The sequence below is a fragment of the Balaenoptera acutorostrata genome, chromosome 15, assembly GCF_949987535.1.
Source record: "Balaenoptera acutorostrata chromosome 15, mBalAcu1.1, whole genome shotgun sequence".
NCBI lineage: Eukaryota > Metazoa > Chordata > Mammalia > Artiodactyla > Balaenopteridae > Balaenoptera > Balaenoptera acutorostrata.
The window spans coordinates 38,738,674-38,757,627 of NC_080078.1; the positions used below are offsets into that span (position 1 = coordinate 38,738,674).

The window sequence follows — 18,954 nt, forward strand, 5'->3', positions numbered from 1 at the left end:
CCTCTGGGCATGGGTTCAGGGCCATGTGGTTTGGTCGTGACCCTAAGGGAATACATCGATTGGGGTGTTTGGAGAAGCTCGGACCTCAGCATGGGTCTTGCTGTCCCAAACGAACCGTTTTCGTTTAAAGTGGGGGTGAGGAATAGAGGACAGCTTCCCTTCCCTATTTTCCTGAATCTCAGTCACCTTTGACAGCAGAACTGAACTTAAGTGAAAGAACTCTGTGCTCTGTCCGGGGCAAGCTGCTCTCACCGGCCTCCCTCTTGCCCCATTCCAGAACATTCACGCACAGCTAGGTGCCTGCTCAGCGCACCTGAAAGCTCCTGTGTGATGGTGGGTTGCTGACGTTACAGAGCATGAGCTCCCCTGCCCGCCCAGCACAGGTGCAGGCACAGGGAAGAGTCAGGAGGGACCCTGGACGGGGACAAGGCCCCACGCAGGAGCTCTGGGACTTTATCCTGAAGGCGAGCAGAGCTGTTTCAGGACAACGTGGTTTCTTCACAATGTAGCTTCTCCTTAGAGCGAGGGTCTCAGGTCCCTGGTCAGGGCCTTCGGAGGCCAACAACCAAATTGGGGTGGAGGCGGTCACTTCTGGGTGAAAGGAATGCAAGGAAACCAGAGAAACCAGGACGGGCTCAGAGTTGAGCTGGGCATTGGGCATCAGGCAGGAGGAAGGGGCCCCAGTCAGGGCCTGTGTGGACATGGCTTCTTCTCTGCCTTCTGTGAGTCTTCTGGGTCCTCCTACAAATCCAGAAATCAAACAAGGAAGGGATGACCTGAGCCACCGCCACAAGTTCATGTTCACTTATCATAAGATTAGGCACAAAAACCAGAATAATACTCAGATCTAAAGAACGTTTTGGTGCCGTTTTTTTGTTTTGTTTTTTGTTTTTGTTTTTATTTTGGCTGTGTTGGGTCCTTGTTGCTGCGCGTGGGCTTTCTCTAGTTGTGGCGAGCGGGGGCTACTTTTCATTGTGGTGCGCGGGCTTCTCATTGCGGTGGCTTCTCTTGTGGAGCACGGGCTCTAGGCACATGGGCTTCGGTAGTTGTGGCATGCAGGCCCTAGAGCGCATGGGCTTCAGTAGTTGCATCACATGGGCTCTAGGGTGCGTGGGCTTCAGTGGTTGTGGCGGGTGGGCTCAGTAGTTGTGGCTCGCGGGCTCTGAGTGCAGGCTCAGTAGTCATGGCACGTGGGCTTAGTTGTTCTGTGGCATATGGGATCTTCCTGGACCATGGATTGAACCCATGTCCCCTGCATTGGCAGGCAGATTCTTAACCACTGCACCACCAGGGAAGTCCCTTGGTGCAGTTTTCATGCTTATGTTTGACTTGAGAGTACAGGCTCTGAGCTCTGCAGGCAAAGCCATCCTCGTGCAGTTTCCCCAGAAGGTGGCTCATGGGAGTCAGGATTTTTACATGCGAGGGAGAGGAAATAAACTGTTCCCTCTATCCATTAGGTTTAGTGTCTGGGGTCCCGCAAATTAAACTGACCAAAGGCAAATTAACTGGAGAAAATGTTTATTACTTATGCATTTGGAGGCTAGACCTGGGGGCTTAACTACCCTTTTAACAAAGAGCGATAAATTGTGGAGAAGTGACAAAACAAAAGGGGTTTCTACTTACAGGGAACTAAATTTGGGAAGGTAAAGATATGGGGGAAATAAGGGAAGATGCGGGTTATTTTAGTTTGTTGTGAGGCTCAGCCTCCTGCAGTCCTTTGGGTGATTAGCGTTCTCAGGTGGTTAAGCTGTTCCCTTCCTCTTGGGAGGGAAGGGATCGCCTTTATGAAGGGAAATTTATAGGCTGTCTCCAGGCAGAAAGGGGGAGGGCAGAGAATAGCCTTCCAGGAAATCATCTGCCTCAGGTGTTGGACTTTCCACGACTTTCCCGGCTCTGGAGATGCAGCCCTGCCTGCGAGGCTCTGTTTGGGGTTCGCCGTTGTGGGTTCAGGGAGCTCTCACCTGCCTTCACACAGACCAGCCAGGAGCGCAGAGATCCACATCAGGTGTAGGAACTGGAATCCAAAAAAACTGATGCAGAGGCAGCAGATTTGAAAGCCTTTCTGTTTCATGGACTTCAGTCCTTGGCCTTTTCTTACCCCCCCCTTTTATTTATTTGTTTGTTTGTTTATTTATTTTTGGCTGTGTTGGGTCTTTGTTGCGGTGCGCGGGCTTCTCACTATGGTGGCTTTTCTTGTTGAGGAGCACAGGCTCTAGGTGCGCAGGCTTCAGTAGTTGTGGCTTGCAGGCTTCAAGAGTGCAGGCTCAGTATTTGTGGCGCACAGGCTTAGTTGCTCCGCTGCATGTGGGATATTCCTGGACCAGGGCTCGAACCTGTGTCCCCTGCATTGGCAGGCGGATTCTTAACCACTGCACCACCAGGGAAGTCCCAGTCCTTGGCCTTTTCTGCCTTCCGAGCAAAGCTTAGGTCTCTGTGTGTTTTTAATCAGCTGCTTTTTCTTCCAACAGCCAGTGCTTTTTCTGTTGCAGGCAAAGCGGAGAGATTCACCTGCTGAAGGCAGCCAGAAGGCCAGCGAGCAGGACAGTAAGCAGGTACTACCCGAGGCGAGATTTCACGTTCTCTTTGTGACTAGACCGCTGCCTGTGTAGCCCGTCACTTACCCCTGACTCACGCCGTGACCTGGTTAACATCCATTTGTAAAACAGCTACATTCTTATATTCTTCTTAAAGTCATCTGTTTTAATGTTTTAAAAAGTGTGCCGTACCTTGGAAACAACAGAACCAAAACCTCTTAAAGTTTTCCCCACGGGGAAATAAGAGGTGCCCTTCGTGGCCCTTCTGTGTGAGTGCCCCCGGGGCAGCCGTGACAAAGCTCCACAGACCGAGGCTTAAACAACACACAGTGATTCCGTCCAGTGCCCGAAGTTGGAGACGAGGGCGTCAGCAAGGTTGGTTCCTTCTGGGGACCTCCGTTCTCGGCCTGCAGGCGCCGTCTTCTCTCTGTGTCTGTGTCTGTCTCCAGTGGTCCCTTTTCCATCAGGATATCAGTGCTATTGATCAGGACCCACCCTATCAACCTCGTCTTAACTTGATTCCCTCAGTAAAGACCCTGACTCTAAGCAGGTCCCGTTCAGAGGTGCTGGGGGTCAGGACCCCAACATCTGAGTTCTGGGGGCACAGTTGAGCCCACGGCAGCGTCCAGGGTGAGCCTGGCTTGGTCTCCCTCTCTCGGGTCACAATCTGGAGTTGTTTTCACCTCTGAGGGAACTAGTGATCAGGAACTAGTGATCAACGCATTCTTTCTCCTCCAAGGGAGGCTACATGGGGGCTTCCCGCCGTGCCCCCCACCCCAGGCTTCTGCTGAGTCAGGCCCTTTCTCTCTGTTCTGTGCGACATAGCTTCCTGTACGCTTGGTAAACCAAGTTGTTGGAGAAACAGGTTTTTTTCTCTGGACACAAGGATGCTTGTTTTCCTGTCACTGTAAAAAGACAGAGGGAGCTTTACACGCTCTGGAAGGCCTGGGCTGGGCGGGATGCGCAGCGAGCACTCACTCTGGCCGCTTGTCACCTGTCTCTGCTCTGAGCTTTATTTTAAATTCCCAAGTGGACAGGCCCTCACAGTTCCTTTTCTTCTGGTTTTCTTAGTGCCCTGAGGGTACTTCCTGGGGGATTTTTCAGAGCAAGATGTTCAGGCACTTTTTTTCCATTAGAAGCTTCTGAAGCACATTTTTGAAATCAGCAGGGTGGTTGAAAGTAAAAATACAACCCAGTTATCTTGTCATTTTTTTTTTTTAAAGACATTGAAATCGAGAAGTTGTTCATTAAGAATCTGAAACATGAAATGTTAACAGTAGTGTAGCCAACAGGGTACGTGGCCGCAGTCTCAGGGCTGAGGAGGAAGGGCCTGAAAAGGAGTGGGGCTCACGGCGGGGGAGCCCAAGAGGGCCGGGAGGTTCCCAGTGTGCGAGCCGCCCTCCGCCTTGGGCGCTGTGAGTAGACTGGCCAAGTTCATCCACCAGCCAGCACTCACCTGCACCCAGAGACCCCCTCTGTCCTGTCCCAAAGCCAGGCCCGGTTGAAAAGCCAGAGGGCCCCTAGGCCAGGTTAGCTGGTCCCAGCATTTCCCCTGGGACCCCCCGAGGTTCCCGCTGTGTTTGAAGGGTTGGCTGGAATGCCCAGTGGATGCCGTGGCTGTGAGGCCAGCCTGGTGGCTCTCTCGGGTGAACGGTGCTCGGCTGCTGCTCCGGGGACCCCTTCCCTGCATGTGGGCGCTGTCCGCTCTGGCTGGAGGAGAATGCTGGCCACCTGTCCTTGGGACCTCCCATCTCCTCTGAGGCGGCTGCAGGACCCCGTGTCCCTGGGCCTCAGCAGCAGCTCTTGTTTCTGGGGCTTCGATCATTGGGTCAGAGTGGGGAGCACAGGGCGTGTGGTGTTTTCCTTGATAAACTGAGGCGGTTCAGTTCGCTGGTTAGCCCGGCCCACTCCCCAGTGTCCGTCTTCCTTCCCAGGGGGCCGCTTCCTTAGACACCCCCTGCTTGCCGGGCGGCACTTGGTGGTTCCTGCCGAGGAAAGCAGCTCCGTGCTGTGGCCTCCCATCGCTGCAGAGTCCAGGCTCCGAGACCATGGAGACAGTGTCCACAGTGCGCAGACCCCAGCCCTCCAGGACTCGCTCTGTCCCACCCTGAGAGGCAGCCAGTGGTGTCACCCCATGAGAGCAGTGCAATTGGAGGACTCAGTTCTCAGCGAACAGGCGGGCTTTCCAAGTTGTCAGTCTGATGAGTCCCCAGGTCACCCCAAGCTTCCCCTAGCACACGAGTGTGTCTCTGCTACTCAAAAACAGGCAGATGGGAAAGCTTCCTGACTTTGGGATTGGCAACAATTTCATGGATGTGACACCAAAAGCACAGGCAACAGAAGAGAAAATAGATAAATGAGACTTCATTGAAATTAAAAACTTTCGTGCATCAAAGGACACTATCAACAAACAGAGTGAAAAGACAGCTCATGGAATGGGAAAAATATCTGCAAATTATTTATCTGATAAGGGGTTAATATTCAGAACATAGAAAGAACTCCTACAACTCAACATCAACAAAACAAGCAACCTGATTAAAAAATGGGCAAAGGGGCTTCCCTGGTGGCGCAGTGGTTGAGAATCTGCCTGCTAATGCAGGGGACACGGGTTCGAGCCCTGGTCTGGGAGGATCCCACATGCCGCAGAGCAACTGGGCCCGTGAGCCACAACTACTGAGCCTGCGCGTCTGGAGCCTGTGCTCCGCAACAAGAGAGGCCACGATAGTGAGAGGCCCGCGCACCGCGATGAAGAGTGGCCCCTGCTTGCCGCAACTAGAGAAAGCCCTCGCACAGAAACGAAGACCCAACACAGCCAAAAATAAATAAATAAATTTTTTAAAAAACTGGGCAAAGGACTTGAGTAGACATTTCTCCAAAGAAGATACACAAATAGCCCACAAGCACATGAAAAGATGCTCAATACCAGTGGTCTTTAGGAACATGCAAACCAAAACCACCATGAGGTACCACTTTACGCCCATTAGGGGACAGCTGCTATTAAAAAAGCAAAACAAAGAATAACAGGTGTTGGCAATGATGTAGAGAAGTTGAAGCTTTTTTGCATTGCTGGTAAGAATGTAAAATGGTGCAGCCGCTGTGGAAAACAGTATGGTGTTTCCTTGAAAAATTAAAAATAGAATTACCTTATGATCCAGCAATCCCATTTCTGGGTATATACCCAAATGAATTGCAAGCGGTGTCTCGAAGAGGTATTTGTACACCCATTTTCACAGCAGCATTATTCATGAAGCCAGAAGGTGTGAGCAACCCAAGTGCCCATTGGCGAATGAATGGATGAGCATAATGTGGTCCATCCATACAGTGGAATATTATCCAGCCATAAAAAGGAAGGAAATCCCATCACATGCTACAACATGGGTCAACCCTGAAGACTGTGTTAGCTCAGGCTGCCATAACAAAACACTAGACTGGCTGGCTAACATACCGGAAATTTATTTTCTCACAGTTCTGGAGGCTGGACATCCAAGATCAAAGTGTAGGCAGGTGTGGTGCAGACGGCTGGCGTCTTGCTGTGTGCCTGCACATCCTTTCCTCTGTGCCTGTGCATCCCTGGAGTCCCTTCCTCTTACAAGGACACCAGACCTATCGGATCAGAACCCCCTCTTATGACCTCATTTAACCTGGCACCTTAAAGGCCCGATCTCTAGATATAGTCACATTGGAGGTTAGGGCTTGAACATTCGGATTTTGGGGGGACACAGACATTCAGTCCACAGCAAAGACATTATGCTCAGTGAAATAAGCTAGACACGAAGGACAAATCCTGGGACTTCCCTGGCAGTCCAGTGGTTAAGACTTCTCACTTCCACTGCAGGGAGTGAGGGTTCGATCCTTGGTTGGGGAACCAAGATTCTACATGCTGCGAGGAGCGGCCCTACAGTGGGATGCCCCCCACCCCATACAGTGGGATCCTGTATGATCCCGCTTATATGAGGTCCCTGCAGCTGTCAAATTCATAGAGACAGAGAATGGAAGGGTGGGTGTCAGGGGCTCGGGGAGGGTAGGGAGTTAGTGTTTAATAGGACAGAGTTTCAGTCTGGGAAGATGAGAAAGTTCTGGAGATGATGGTAGTGATGCCTGCACAGCTGTCAATGTATTTAATGCTGCTGGATTGTACGCTTAACAGTGGTAAGATGGTCAATGCTATGTTATGTGTATTTTACCACGAAAAAAGAGAAACCGTGCAGACAAAGCTGGCGTAAGGAGGGGCATGGCCCCCCATTTTGCTGTGTCATGTCTGGCTCCCCTGGTGACAGAGACCCCACTCTCCACCCATCCTGGTACATCTGTAACCACCGTGGGTGGCCTCAGGGAAAGGACCAACCAGGATGTTGTCATCGATTTTCAGGACAAAGTGTCACCTGATGTCTTCAAGGGGGCACGTGCTCCTGCAGTATGAATTTTTTGGGTGGGTGAAGTCATGGCAGCTCCCAGCCAGGCTCCATGCGTGGGGTTTAACATGGGGTGTCTGCAGTGCCATGGGTAGGTTCCTGCCATTCCTACCTCGCCCGGGGACGGGGCAGTGGCTGCAGCGGGAGAGAGGAGGAAGGCCTGTGGTCACACTGCCCATGGCTGGAGGGATGGAAAGCTGGGTTGTGGATGGGCAGGTGGGCCCACCTCTGAGCCGAAGCCCAGGGAGAGCTGGGGGACGTTGCTCTCCAGACCTCTGTAGTTTGAGTTACTATTTTTTTTTTTTTTTTAAGGATTTTCTTTTTAATTAATTAATTAATTTTATTTTTGTCTGTATTGGGTCTTCGGTTCGTGCGAGGGCTTTCTCCAGTTGCGGCAAGCGGGGGCCACTCTTCATCGCGGTGCGGGGACCGCTCTTCATCGCGGTGCGCGGGCCTTTCTCCATCGCGGCCCCTCCCGTTGCGGGGCACAGGCTCCAGACGCGCAGGCTCAGCAATTGTGGCTCACGGGCCCAGCTGCTCCGTGGCATGTGGGATCTTCCCAGACCAGGGCTCGAACCCGTGTCCCCTGCATTAGCAGGCAGATTCTCAACCACTGCGCCACCAGGGAAGCCCTGAGTTACTATTTTTAAGTTTTAGTCTCAAGCATACAATGGTGATCAGTCCCAGGGTCTCTGCAGTCATGGAGCAATGGGTTGTCACCTGGGGCCTCTCTTGAGCAAAGCCAGTTGCTGGGGGTAGACCGTGAACGCCAAGAAGGAGGCCTCAGGGCTGGGAACACTTGCTCGGAGAAGCTATTCTGTGCCAGATTGGTCTCTTACACACTGTTCAGTGACTTTCCTTTTTATTATGAGAATTTCACTAGGAACCCCACCTCCTGCACTTGGTCTTATAGCACCCCTTCCCTCCCCCCGCCACGGTTAACTTTTCCTATATTATTTTGAGGCAAAACCCAGATGACATACCATTTCATTTTAGTATAGCTTCTGACTCCTGATTTCCTAGCAACCTCTGAGTGTGCACCCAGACATGACTGTGTACGATGTGGAAAGCCCTGAGGTCTGACTTCGTAGGTCTGTCCTGGTTCATTTTTATCACATCCTTTTCTGTGCACAGTGCCCTCCACGTTACTGGCTATTCATCCAAAATTGTGCCAATTCTTTTAATCTATCAAGTAAAGATAATGTGAATTGCCCCAATCTTTTTCTTTTGTTGGGTAACGAGGTCATAGGATTATTTTTTTTTAATAAATTTTATTTATTTATTTATTTATTTTTGGCTGCTTTGCGTCTTCGTTGCTGCACGCGGGCTTTCTCTAGTTGCGGTGAGCGGGGGCTACTCTTCGTTGCGGTGCATGGGCCTCTCATTGCAATGGCTTCTCTTGTTGCGGAGCACAGGCTCTAGGCACGCGGCTTTAGTAGTTGTGGTACGTGGGCTCTAGAGCTCAGGCTCAGTAGTTGTGGCGCACGGGCTTAGTTGCTCCGCGGCATTTGGGATCTTCCCGGATCAGGGCTCGAACCTGTGTTCCCTGCATTGGCAGGCGGATTCTTAACCACTGCGCCACCAGGGAAGCCCCTCACAGGATTATTTTATTGACGTCTTCAGAAGCAGTGCTGGCTTTCTGCTCACGTCTGTGGTGGGTTGTTTTTAGGCTGCCGCATCTGCTTGTGAATGTCCTTCTCTGAATCATTATTATCATGATTCTTATTATCATCATTAGATGGGACACGCCCTGGATACATTTGTTCCCATCCCTGGGTGATCGACAGCTCATGATTCTGCTGTCACAGTTATTGTAACTAACCAGATGTTTAAAGCCCCTCTAGAATCTCTGGAAAAGTAGTCAACTTTCTTTGTTTTGTTTTGGGGATAAAAGTAGGCCAGCCCATCCGTCTCGATTCTGTCATTCTCTGTCACTGTGCTGCCATCACGTTGCTGTCCCCGAGCAGGGCGCTGGCTTATCTTGTTATGTCTTTGCACAGGGCCACCTGGCGGTGTTGGCAGTGGGTCACCCCCTCGCTCCCAGTGTGAGTTCCAGCCTCGCATCCAGCCTGGCATCCAGCACTGGCTCAGGCGGCTCCTCGCCCACTGCTCTGCCCACTGTCTCGGCTCGTGCCCACCCTCTTGACCCCACTGGCAGCGCCGTCGAGGCGGTCCCAGGTAAGTCCGGGGCTCTGCTCCCATCTCCCCGACGCCTCTTTGCACTTCCCTTGACGCCTTCCAGTATGCATGGTGTATGCTCATGCTCAGTTTGTAGAAGAGCGTTTTCGGTCACCTGCCACTTTGGCTGTGTTGCCCGTGGTCTAGGAAATGACTGCCTCGCTGGGGGCCTTGGACTGCAGAGGGGATGAGGAGCCCTCAGGCGGGGCAGCTGGACGGGCCCCACAGGGCAAGGCAGGGCGGGCAGTGCCACCCAGCCTGAGACCACCAAGAACAGGAGGCTTCAGAGAAATGGGGGTTGTGAGGGGTGGTGAGGGCACCTGAAGACGGGGGACGGTGACAAGGGTGAGGAGCGGGGATGAGGTCACAAGGCATGGGCACGGCTACCGGCTGCAGAGGGGTCCTTGGCCGCTGGGAGTCCTTGAGGGTTTGTGGACTGATGACTGGTGTGATTGGACCCGGGGGACCTGTCTGGCAGCTGGATGGAGGCACAGAGCCCAGGTTGGGGCTGTCGTGAAAGCTAAGGGAAGAGTGGAGCTGGCGGGCAAGACGGTGCCTGCCAGGGCCATACGGGTCACCTGGCCCTCTCAGGCCACGTCTGGGTGCACCTGGCTGCACCAATAATACTAGCCAGTTTTGGGAAGTAACGGAATCCTCAGAACTGCCCTCTGGCCCCAGGAGGAGGGCCCTAGCTGGCCTTTCTGCTGTTGGGACCCAGGACCCAGAGTGCACACCCCACCTGCTTTGGGGCTAACAGGTGTAGACTGGATTGTTTTTCCATGTAGTTTCATTCAGGTTGTATCCTTACTAATGCGCTGCATGAATAGAAGGGGTAAACTCTGAAATAAACAGGTGCTGGTTCCAGATTTTCTGTGTTTAATGGATTCAGTGGAATCATTTCAGGGCCACTGGGCAGGTTCCTTTCTTTTGCCTTCCACTTCATATGAACAGGCGGGAACCTCCGGAGTTCATTGCCGGGTGGCTGGCAAAGGGTGGAAAGACTAGATCGACTGTGGAGGGACCTCAGGGCTGTGGGCAGCTGACTCTAAGTGACCTCCGAGGGCAGGGTCACGGCCTGTTCATCCTGACCCGCATGGCGTTGGGTTGAGCGTGTTTTACCTGAGTGGGGTCCGGCCTGAGCCGCGGCAGGTGGGCAGGGTAGGAGCAACCGGCCGGCGGCAGGGCTCGGGACTTGCCACGGAGACCCCACTTTAACCTGAACAAAGCAGCCCGGCCCCGCGATGGTTTTCGCACAACCTGGGTCCGGGGTCCCGGCACGCCGCCTCGCAGCCCCGGTAGGGGCAGGTGCTGGTAAGAGGAGGTGGCGTGCCCCGCCGGGGGCCCATACACCGGGCCTTGGAGACGCGGGGATCCGAGGACAGGGAGCCGCGGGGCCCGAACACTCTCACCAGCCCGCACAGCGCCAGCCAGGTGCGACGGGGCGGGGCCAGGGGCGGGGCAGCCTAAGGCTTGCGTCACCGGTGTGGGGCGGAGTATGTCGGGGGCGGGGGCATCCCGAGGCTTGCGTCATCCGGGCGGGGCAAGTCGGGGGCGGGTCGATCTAACATTTGCGTCACCAGGGGAGGGGCCGGCGCGGGCCGGGCGGGGCGCGGGCCGTGTTTGAATCGGCGGCGGTGGCGGCGGCAGCAGTGCGGGGCGCCGGACGCTGGGACGGTGAGTCAGCATCGTCAGTCCCGCGCCGTCAGGGTGCGGGTCGTCGTTACCCGGAGCTGCAGACAGAGCGGTGCGCCAACTCTCTCTGCTAGGTACGCCTTCCTCCGCCCCAGGTGCGCCTTCCCTTCTCCCCAGGTGGGCCAACTCCCGTCCCTCCAGGTGGGCCAAATCCGCTCCCATGTGAGGTGCGTCTCCCCCTCCTCCCCTCCCCCCGATCTTTCCCCTCCCCTCCCGGTGCTCCTCTTACCGGTCTGCGGTACCCGCGCCCCGGGCCAGGTGTGACAGCCAGGGGTTGGTACCAACATCTTCGGGGTTGCGGAATGAGGCGAATACAAACATCCCCCCTTTAGGAACCTGCTCTGCAGAGGCGCCCGCTGCTTCCCTGCGTGGGCGCCAGCCGCGGGCTTCTCCAGGGAAGCCTGCATCGCCTAGCGGAGGTGGGTCTCTCACTCCCCGATGAGGACGGGGTTCCTGCCTTGTCCTGCTGCGAATCGAATCGCCGCCTGCACTGTCGGAAACTCAGACCAGCAGTGAGCGGGTTTGCCAGGTGCTTCTCCATCCTCTAGTTAGGGGAAGGACAGCCCGCCAGGGGGCATCCTGCCCCCTCCCCGTGGGTGCAGGGGAGCACCCCCACGTCACGGGTTCCCCATTCTGGCCTCTAATTCGAGCACTGACTGTGTGCATTGTTCCCGTGTGTCCCATGGTCCTGGGGACCTGGGCACCTCTTGAATGTGCTGTGTCACGTCGGAAACCGAGCTTTGCCAGGGCCATTACTCAGCAGCTTTCAGCTAATTGCTCGTTAACATCTGGGCGGTTACTGGTACTTTGGCAAGGCGGGCTCCGGGTCACATGGCACAGTTTACCTAACTGGGTTCACATAGATTTTGAGTGTTAAGTTAGTTCTTCCTTTAAGAGAACGTCTCAGAAGACCTGGGTCTGATCTCAGGGAACAGTGGGGTGTGTAATAGGATAAGAGATATAGTGCTGGTGAAAAAGTGGGCCAGGACACCTCCTGGGAGCGCCAGTGACCGCCGCCACCCCCCCAACCCCCGCCTCCGCAACACAGGCTGTGGTTTGTCAGGTGAGAGTTGGCCCCTGTTGTGCCCTGCCTGCACCTGAGCAGGGCAGGGCAACAGGGGTGCCCCTTTATGCTGAGTCATTGGGTGGGGGTGGGGGAGTGGGATGAGATAAATCACTTCAAGGTGAGAAAAGGCTCCTGTACTCAGTTTATTTCTATCCATCCGTCCATCCCTTCCTTCATTTTATGTGCCTTTGTTATTCAAAAAATGTTTCTGGAACTCTGCCAGCTTTGAAGCAGACCACCCCTAACCTGATCCCACCACTCCAGGTGCGAAGGGCTAAGTCCATATTGTCAGGTCCTCCTGACCAGCATGTCCAGGACGGGAGCTCAGGACCCCAGGCAGAGCAGATGTGCCAGGCCAGCACAGGGAGCATGGGTGGTGGTGGCAGGTCAGGCGTGCAGTGGGCGGGTCAGGGTGCTTGCTGTCAGTGGGTGAGTCTGCACATCGGCCAGCAGTGGTCCAGGCCTGGGCTGGACCGCACAGTCCAGGTGACATGCAGGGATGGAGCAGGGGGTGATTCTGAGAAGGGTTTTGGAGGCTAGGCAGGAGTTTTCTCAGGACTAGTGGGGCTAATGGAAGCTGTGGCTGGCTGTATCCCACAGCAGTGTCATGCCTTAAAGACAAAGGAGGAGCCATTGCTGGGGTGGGGAGGGGAAGGGTGGGAAAGGGTCCTGCTGGGGAAGTGTGGACTGGCTCGCCGAGTAGTACATCCTTTCTGGGAGGCAGGACTCAGGACATGAAGGGGTTGGCATCACAGAAAGGTTACTCCTGGGACAGAGCAGGTCGGGGTGAGGGGGCAGCCTGCAGAGATGGCTAGAGCTGGGAGCCCTAACTGGTGTGGGTCAGGGGATGAGGAGTTGAGGGCTCCGCTGGGCTTCTGCTCAGTATGTGGGCCCCGGTGCACCAGCTCAAAGGAGGCACCTGTGTGCGGTTTGATAAGGAGCCAGTGCTGCAGTGGGGCCACTCCTGCTAGGAGGAGGCAGTGTGGCCGTGCTGGGGGATGGCTGGGGCGTCTGCAGGTGAGCACTGCAGAAGTCACCTGTGTCCGGGTGTGGACCAGGCACAGGAGGGGCTGCCGGCCTCCCATGGAGGGTGGGAGGGCCAGGAGGTGGCCCCAGGCAGGGGAGGGAAGAGGGACAGGGCCGCCTTTGACCGGAGGGGTTTGGGTGCACAGTGCAGGGCTGGAAGGCAAGGCTGGGGCGACAGTTTAAAGAGTGAGCTGGAAACTGGGGACAGCAAGAAGGAGGGGGTCACCCGACTAGGGGCGGATTTGGGTGAGGGGCTGCAGGGCCTGTGGTCATGTCCTGGGGAGCAGGTGGGAGCCAGAGGCTGTACCCCCTGTGCGGAGTTCACATTAACAGGAGACAGGTCTGTCTGTGGAAGGGTCCTGACAGGTCTGGGCCCCTAGGTCTGCGGGAGGCACCGTTCGAGCACCACAGCACGGCCTGGAGAGGACAGGTCGGTGTGTGGGGGGGGGGTGTTTCCAGGTGGTCTCGATTGTTGTGAGTTAAATTATGTGCTCCCCAAAAGATATGCCTCTGTCCTAAACTCCCCGTCCCTGTACCTGGGAATGTGACCTTATTTAGAAACAAGTCTTTGCAGGGAATTACCTGGCGGTCCAGTGGTTAGGACTCCACGCTTTCACTGCCACGGGCCTGGGTTCAATCCCTGGTTGGGGAACTAAGATCCTGCAAGCTGTGCGGTGCTGCCAAAAAAAAGAAACAAGTCTCTGCAGATGTAATTAAGGTAAAATGAGGCCATTAGGATGGGCCCTAATTTGATATGACCGGTGTCTTTATAAGAAGGAAATTTGGACACAGAAACACAGGGGAGGGAAGACCACATGAGGACAGAGGCAGAGGTGGGGCTGGTGTGTCCACAAGCCACGGAACGCCAAGGATTGCCAGCAGAAGAGGCAGGAGGGAGGGTCCCTGGAGCCTCAGCAGGAGCCCAGCCCTGTGCACCTTGACCTTAGCCTCTGGCCTCAGAGTGGATTTGCATGAGTGGAATTGTGTTGCTTGAGGCCTCCTGATGTGTGGTGCTTGGTTTTGGCGGCTCCTGGACACAAATGGCCCTGCGTGCTTTTAGATGTCAGGAGGAGGCTTCCTGGGGAGCAGGAGGCACTTGCTGCAAAGAAGCGTTGAGAAGCAGGGCTGGGAGGGGGCACCCACAGAGGGGAGTGGAGGCCCCAGGAGGAAAGGGGGACTGTGCAGGCCAGAGGCGGGTGCTGCCTCCACGGTCCCAGCCCCGCTGTCTCCCTGAGGCAGTCTTGTCAGTCTTTTCTTCCTGTCACCGCTCTTGCATCAGGCCACCTTCCAGTCACTCCATCCTTGGATGTGGTCATCGGGTGCGTCACATGAAACTGTTGGCGGGGCTGGTCCAGTTGTGCAGGCGCTATTGTCACAGTTGGGGCAGCGCTGTGAGCAGCGCTTCATGTCTTCCTGCCGCTCCCCCAGGACTGAGGAGCTTGGGGTGCTGCCAGCCCAGGGCCTGCATCGATGTCCACAGCGCCCGGTGTCACAGGCTCAGCCCCTTTGGCCTCCTTACACCCCAGAGCAGAGGTGGAAAATCCAGGGGCCCTGGCCCGGTTGCCACCCTATGTGTTCACCAGTCCTTCAGATAGTTCTTCCTGCAGTGCGGTACAGTCGGGGGATCCCTCTGGGCCGAGGGAGCCTGTGCCCCATTCCGTGCTCCTGGCTGTTGTTGCCAGTGGGGCCAGGACCAGGTCACGTGTGCAGGTGGCGGGGATGAAACAGGGAAGGAAACAGACACGGGGACCCCTTGTCCGCCTTCCCGGGTGCGCATGGTAGCCTCGCCCTGGGGCAGAAGCTGCACTGGGACCCCAGTGGGCCGCTAAGCACTGGCATCGGGTGGCAGCCCTCCCCGTGGTTGGCTCAGTGGTCCCCATGGGGCCCAGGCAGGAAAGGGATGGGGCTGCCCATTGGGCTGGACCCCAAGTCTGCTCTGCATGTGTCTGGCTCCCGACTCCTCAGAAGTCACACGTCTCCTGCCCCGTTTTTCCCCCTGAGTGTGGTAGAGGGTCTTTCATTTGAAAGGCAGCAGCCCTCTCCCTGGGCGTGGGTCTCTCTGTTCCAGAGGCACGGTCTCATCCCCTCGCCCTCTTTTTTTTTTTTAATAAATTTATTTGTTTATTTATTTATTTTTGGCTGCGTTGGGTCTTCGTTGCTGCCGTGGGCTTTCTCTAGTTGTGGCGAGCAGGGGCTTCTCATTGTGGTGGCTTCTCTTGTTGCAGAGCATGGGCTCTAGGCGCATGGGCTTCAGTAGTTGTGGCTCGCAGGCTCTAGAGCACAGGCTTAGTAGTTGTGGTGCATGGGCTTAGTTGCTCCGCGGCATGTGGGATCTTCCCGGACCAGGGATTGAACCCGTGTCCCCTGCATTGGCAGGCGGATTCTTAACCACTGTGCCACCAGGGAATCCCTACCTTGCCCTCTTGACTCTTGGATCAAATGCAGCCACCCCAGCCTCCCGGCTCCTCCTTCCTTTGCTCCTGGGGGTCTGGCTGAGCCCCAGGGGGTGGGGGGGCGTAGTCAGAGCTGAGCTTCCTCCTCTCTGGGGTGGGTCTGACTTGATGCTGCTCGTTGGGTTGGACACTGTCCAGGGACTCTGACATTTGGCACCAGGCAGCTGGGGGCGGGGCAGAGGTGGGAGGCTGACCCAGAGCAGGCAGTTCTGACGAGGGTCCCCGTGGTCCACCCCTGGGCTGGGGGCATTGAGTGCCTTTGTGGCCTCTTGAAATGGGACTTGGTGCATCTGACCAGGCGTCATGGGGCACTGAGGGGCCCTGCAGCCAGCAGGGGGCACGGGACTGGGCCACACAGGAGAGGCCCGCCTGCCTCCTGGAAGGGGTGCTTTGGGAGAGCAGACCCCAGAGGCGGGTTGGGGAGAAAGGTTCTGAGGTGGCAGAGCTCCTGTGTGCTGTGCCTTCGATGTCACCACGGTTTGCTGCGGACCTGCCTGTGACTTTGTGCTGGGGAGGTCTCTCTGGCCCCACGCTGTGTCCCAGGAGCTCCTGCAGCCCCTCCCCTCGGTTCCCAGGCCACACCTTCCCTGAGTCGACCCTCTGGGGCTGTGGGAACTTTGGGGGTTGGCAGGCCTGACCTCAGCCACCCCACGACAGCTTCCTGCTTGGTGTCAGGTCCCCAGGGTACAGGACCCCAGGAGGGGAGTGTCAGGTGGGGTCAGCGCCGAGGGGGCCATGTTCCATTCCCCTGTCCCTTTAACAGACAGGCCTGGGGGGCACCGAGGGCCACAGCAGAACACCCAGCTCAGTGCCCCAGGGGAGAACGGATGTGGGTCTCTGCTGTGACCTGGCTGAGGAGGTCAGCGCAGGTGCCACCTGAGTCGTCCGTGAGCTGCTTTCCCCTGGACGTTGCTGTCCTGGAATTTTCTTTACTAGTCAAGCATGTTTATTTGGTCAGTTTTACCAAATGATTAGGAGTTGAGTCAGTGAGATGAGGGCTGTGTTGCTGAGGCTAGTAGATTGGCCCCAAGCCCAGACTGGTCCCCTCCACCACGAGAGCCTGGCTTTCCCCCGCGATGACGCTGGTTCTGTTCTGCAGGATCCTCTTTAGACCTTCACCTCGGCGACATCAGCCTCGTGCCCCCAGATAAGGACCTGGAGGAGCACGACAGCCGTGACCTCGGACCCACAGGTAGTGCCTGCACCCGGTGCTTTCCGGGGCCTTCTGTTGTGGCTCTAAGGTGGGAGGGGTCCTGTCTCCCTCCCTGCTGCCCCCACCCTGAGGTCCCTGCAGAGGTGGGGGTCAGGCCTTCGTGTCCCTTCTCAGATGTTTAACCACTGCATTGGCATGAAGACAAATGTGTTAACATTAGGTACTGAATCATTCTGTTTGACCTAAAAGTTTATCTTTTTTCTTCTGTTATTTTTTTAAAGATTTATTTATTATTTATTCAATTAATTTATTTTTGGCTGTGTCGGGTCTTAGTTGAGGCATGCGGGATATTTCATTGCGGCGCACAGTCTTCTCTCTAGTTGTGGCATGTGGGTTTTCTCTCTCTAGTTGTGGTGCATGGGCTCTGTAGTTTGCGGCATGGAGGGTCTCTAGTTGAGGCGCCCAGGCTCAGTAATTGTGGCACGAGGGCTTAGTTGCCCTGAGGCATGTGGGATCTTAGTCCCCTGACCAGGGATCCAACCCGCGTCTCCTGCATTGTAAGGTAGATTCTTTACCACTGGACCACCGGGAAATCCCTCTTCTATTATTAAAATAAACCATTTCTGGGGGGCCCAAAAAGTACTGGGACCACCATGCCCATGGACAGGTCGGCCGGGCAGGGCCTAGTGGGTGTCTGAGCAGTGAGGGGTGCAGCCACACCTCCCTGGGTGGGGGTCCCCCCAGCGCTCCCACCCCCGGTGTCCACCCGCTCCATCAGCTCGGAGCGGTGCTGGGGGATTCCTGGGGCAGAGGATCTCGCTCCACCCCTCGCTAACCTGGCCCCTCCGCCCCACGCAGGTCAGCGGTCGCTGGGGGGCTCGGCGCCCGTGGCCATCCCAGGCTGCCTGCCCCGCTCCCCATCCCTGCAGTCCTCGTCGTCCCTGTCCGCCTCCCCACTCGGCTCCTTCTCCCAGTCCCTGTCGGGGCCACTCGTCTCCTCAGCCATGACGCCCCCCCAGCAGCCGCCAGCCCTCAAGTCGGAGCCCCGAGCGCTGGGCCCCCCAGCCCCGTCCTACAACTCCTTCGGTGAGCGGGGCTCTTGGGGCTCCAGGTGCGGGAGGCGGCCACAGCGCAGCCCATCCCGTCCCCGGTGTCTGCTGCTCGGCGGAAGGTGCCCTGGGCAGGGGGCCTAGGGTTTGCACCTGAACCTCTGTGGTGGTGTCAGTGTGCCTGGGACCCCGAGCCGCTCTCGTGACACCACCACGGCGAGACCTGCCTCACCCGCAGGCTGCGGGGGTGTGACATCGCCAGAGACCAAGCTCAGAACCAGACGGATTTGCAAAAACAGGAAACTTGATTTAAATTTCTTTCCTTGAAAAATGTTATCTTATGCGATCTGTTTTGTTTTAAAAGAGTTGATATTTTAAAGTATCTATTTTAATTTCTAATGACACATGTATATCAATGGATGTCACCCATGGAAACAAAAACCCTTTGGGGTCCTCCAGATTCTAAGTGCGTAAAGGGTTCTGGGACGAGAGTCTGAGCACTGCTGCCCCCACGATGCAGCCACAGAAACGGATTTGTTTCCTTTGCTGGTGGAGAGATCGGGGTCCCCAGAGCTTGCCGGGGAGATGCTTGTGAGGTCCCAGCACAAGCAGGCTGACATCCGGCTCCTCCACACTCAGGCTTGAATGGCGTCCCCGGCAGCATCTGGGACTTTGTCTCTGGCAGCTTCTCTCCCAGCCCGTCCCCCATCCTGAATGCTGGCCCCACGGCCTCTTCAGGCGCGAGTCCAAACAGTGCCGAGCTGGCCCGGGTCAGGCGGCAGCTGGACGAGGCCAAGAGGAAGATTCGGCAGTGGGAGGAGTCCTGGCAACAGGTGAAGCAGGTGAGCGTGGGGAGGGGCTGCCGCGCAGGTGAGAGGGGCGCGTGTGGCGGCTGCCGGCCCCATCACTGCAGCCCCTGGGTTTCAGGCCTGTGACGCGTGGCAGCGGGAGGCCAAGGAGGCCAAGGAGCGGGCGCTCGCGGCCGACAGCGCCCGGCAGCTGGCGCTGCAGAAGAAGGAGGAGGTGGAGGCCCAGTTCCGACGGCTGCAGGAGGAGCTGGAGGGCCGGGGCTTGGCCTCCGCGCTCCCCGGCCTGCGCGGCTGCGGCGACATCGGCGCCATCCCCCTGCCGAAGCTGCATTCGCTGCAGAGTCAGCTGCGCCTCGATTTGGAAGCAGTGGATGGGGTGAGTCCGGGTCTCGTTTTCAAGGCACTGGAGGGGGTGCATGGAGGTGGTGGGGAGCCGGCCGAGCAGCTTCCATCCACTCCCACCTCTCCTCTTGGCGGCCGTGCCCTCGTGGACAGGGGCCACATCGCCTCATGTGGCTGGAGCTCTGGTGTTGTCTGGGGCACCTCCCTGGGTCGCCCTCCAGGGTCCCTGGTCACCCCCTT

At 56.5% G+C, this 18,954-nt stretch overlaps 1 protein-coding gene across 7 annotated transcripts in view; it reads left to right on the forward strand.

Annotated features, from left to right (window-relative positions):
- Nucleotides 1-18,954, forward strand: part of UNKL (unk like zinc finger) — a 45,430-nt gene that overhangs the window by 23,582 nt on the left and 2,894 nt on the right. For 4 of the 7 annotated variants that reach the window (XM_057528532.1, XM_057528531.1, XM_057528534.1 and 1 more), the window contains 6 exons: nucleotides 2,490-2,552; nucleotides 8,947-9,124; nucleotides 16,461-16,553; nucleotides 17,373-17,600; nucleotides 18,203-18,405; nucleotides 18,491-18,748. In XM_057528532.1, the coding sequence (XP_057384515.1) occupies nucleotides 2,490-2,552; nucleotides 8,947-9,124; nucleotides 16,461-16,553; nucleotides 17,373-17,600; nucleotides 18,203-18,405; nucleotides 18,491-18,748 (1,023 nt within the window). Of the gene's footprint in view, nucleotides 1-2,489; nucleotides 2,553-8,946; nucleotides 9,125-16,460; nucleotides 16,554-17,372; nucleotides 17,601-18,202; nucleotides 18,406-18,490; nucleotides 18,753-18,954 lie in introns of all 7 variants that reach the window. The other 3 variants (XM_057528537.1, XM_057528535.1, XM_057528533.1) reach the window with 3 other exon arrangements.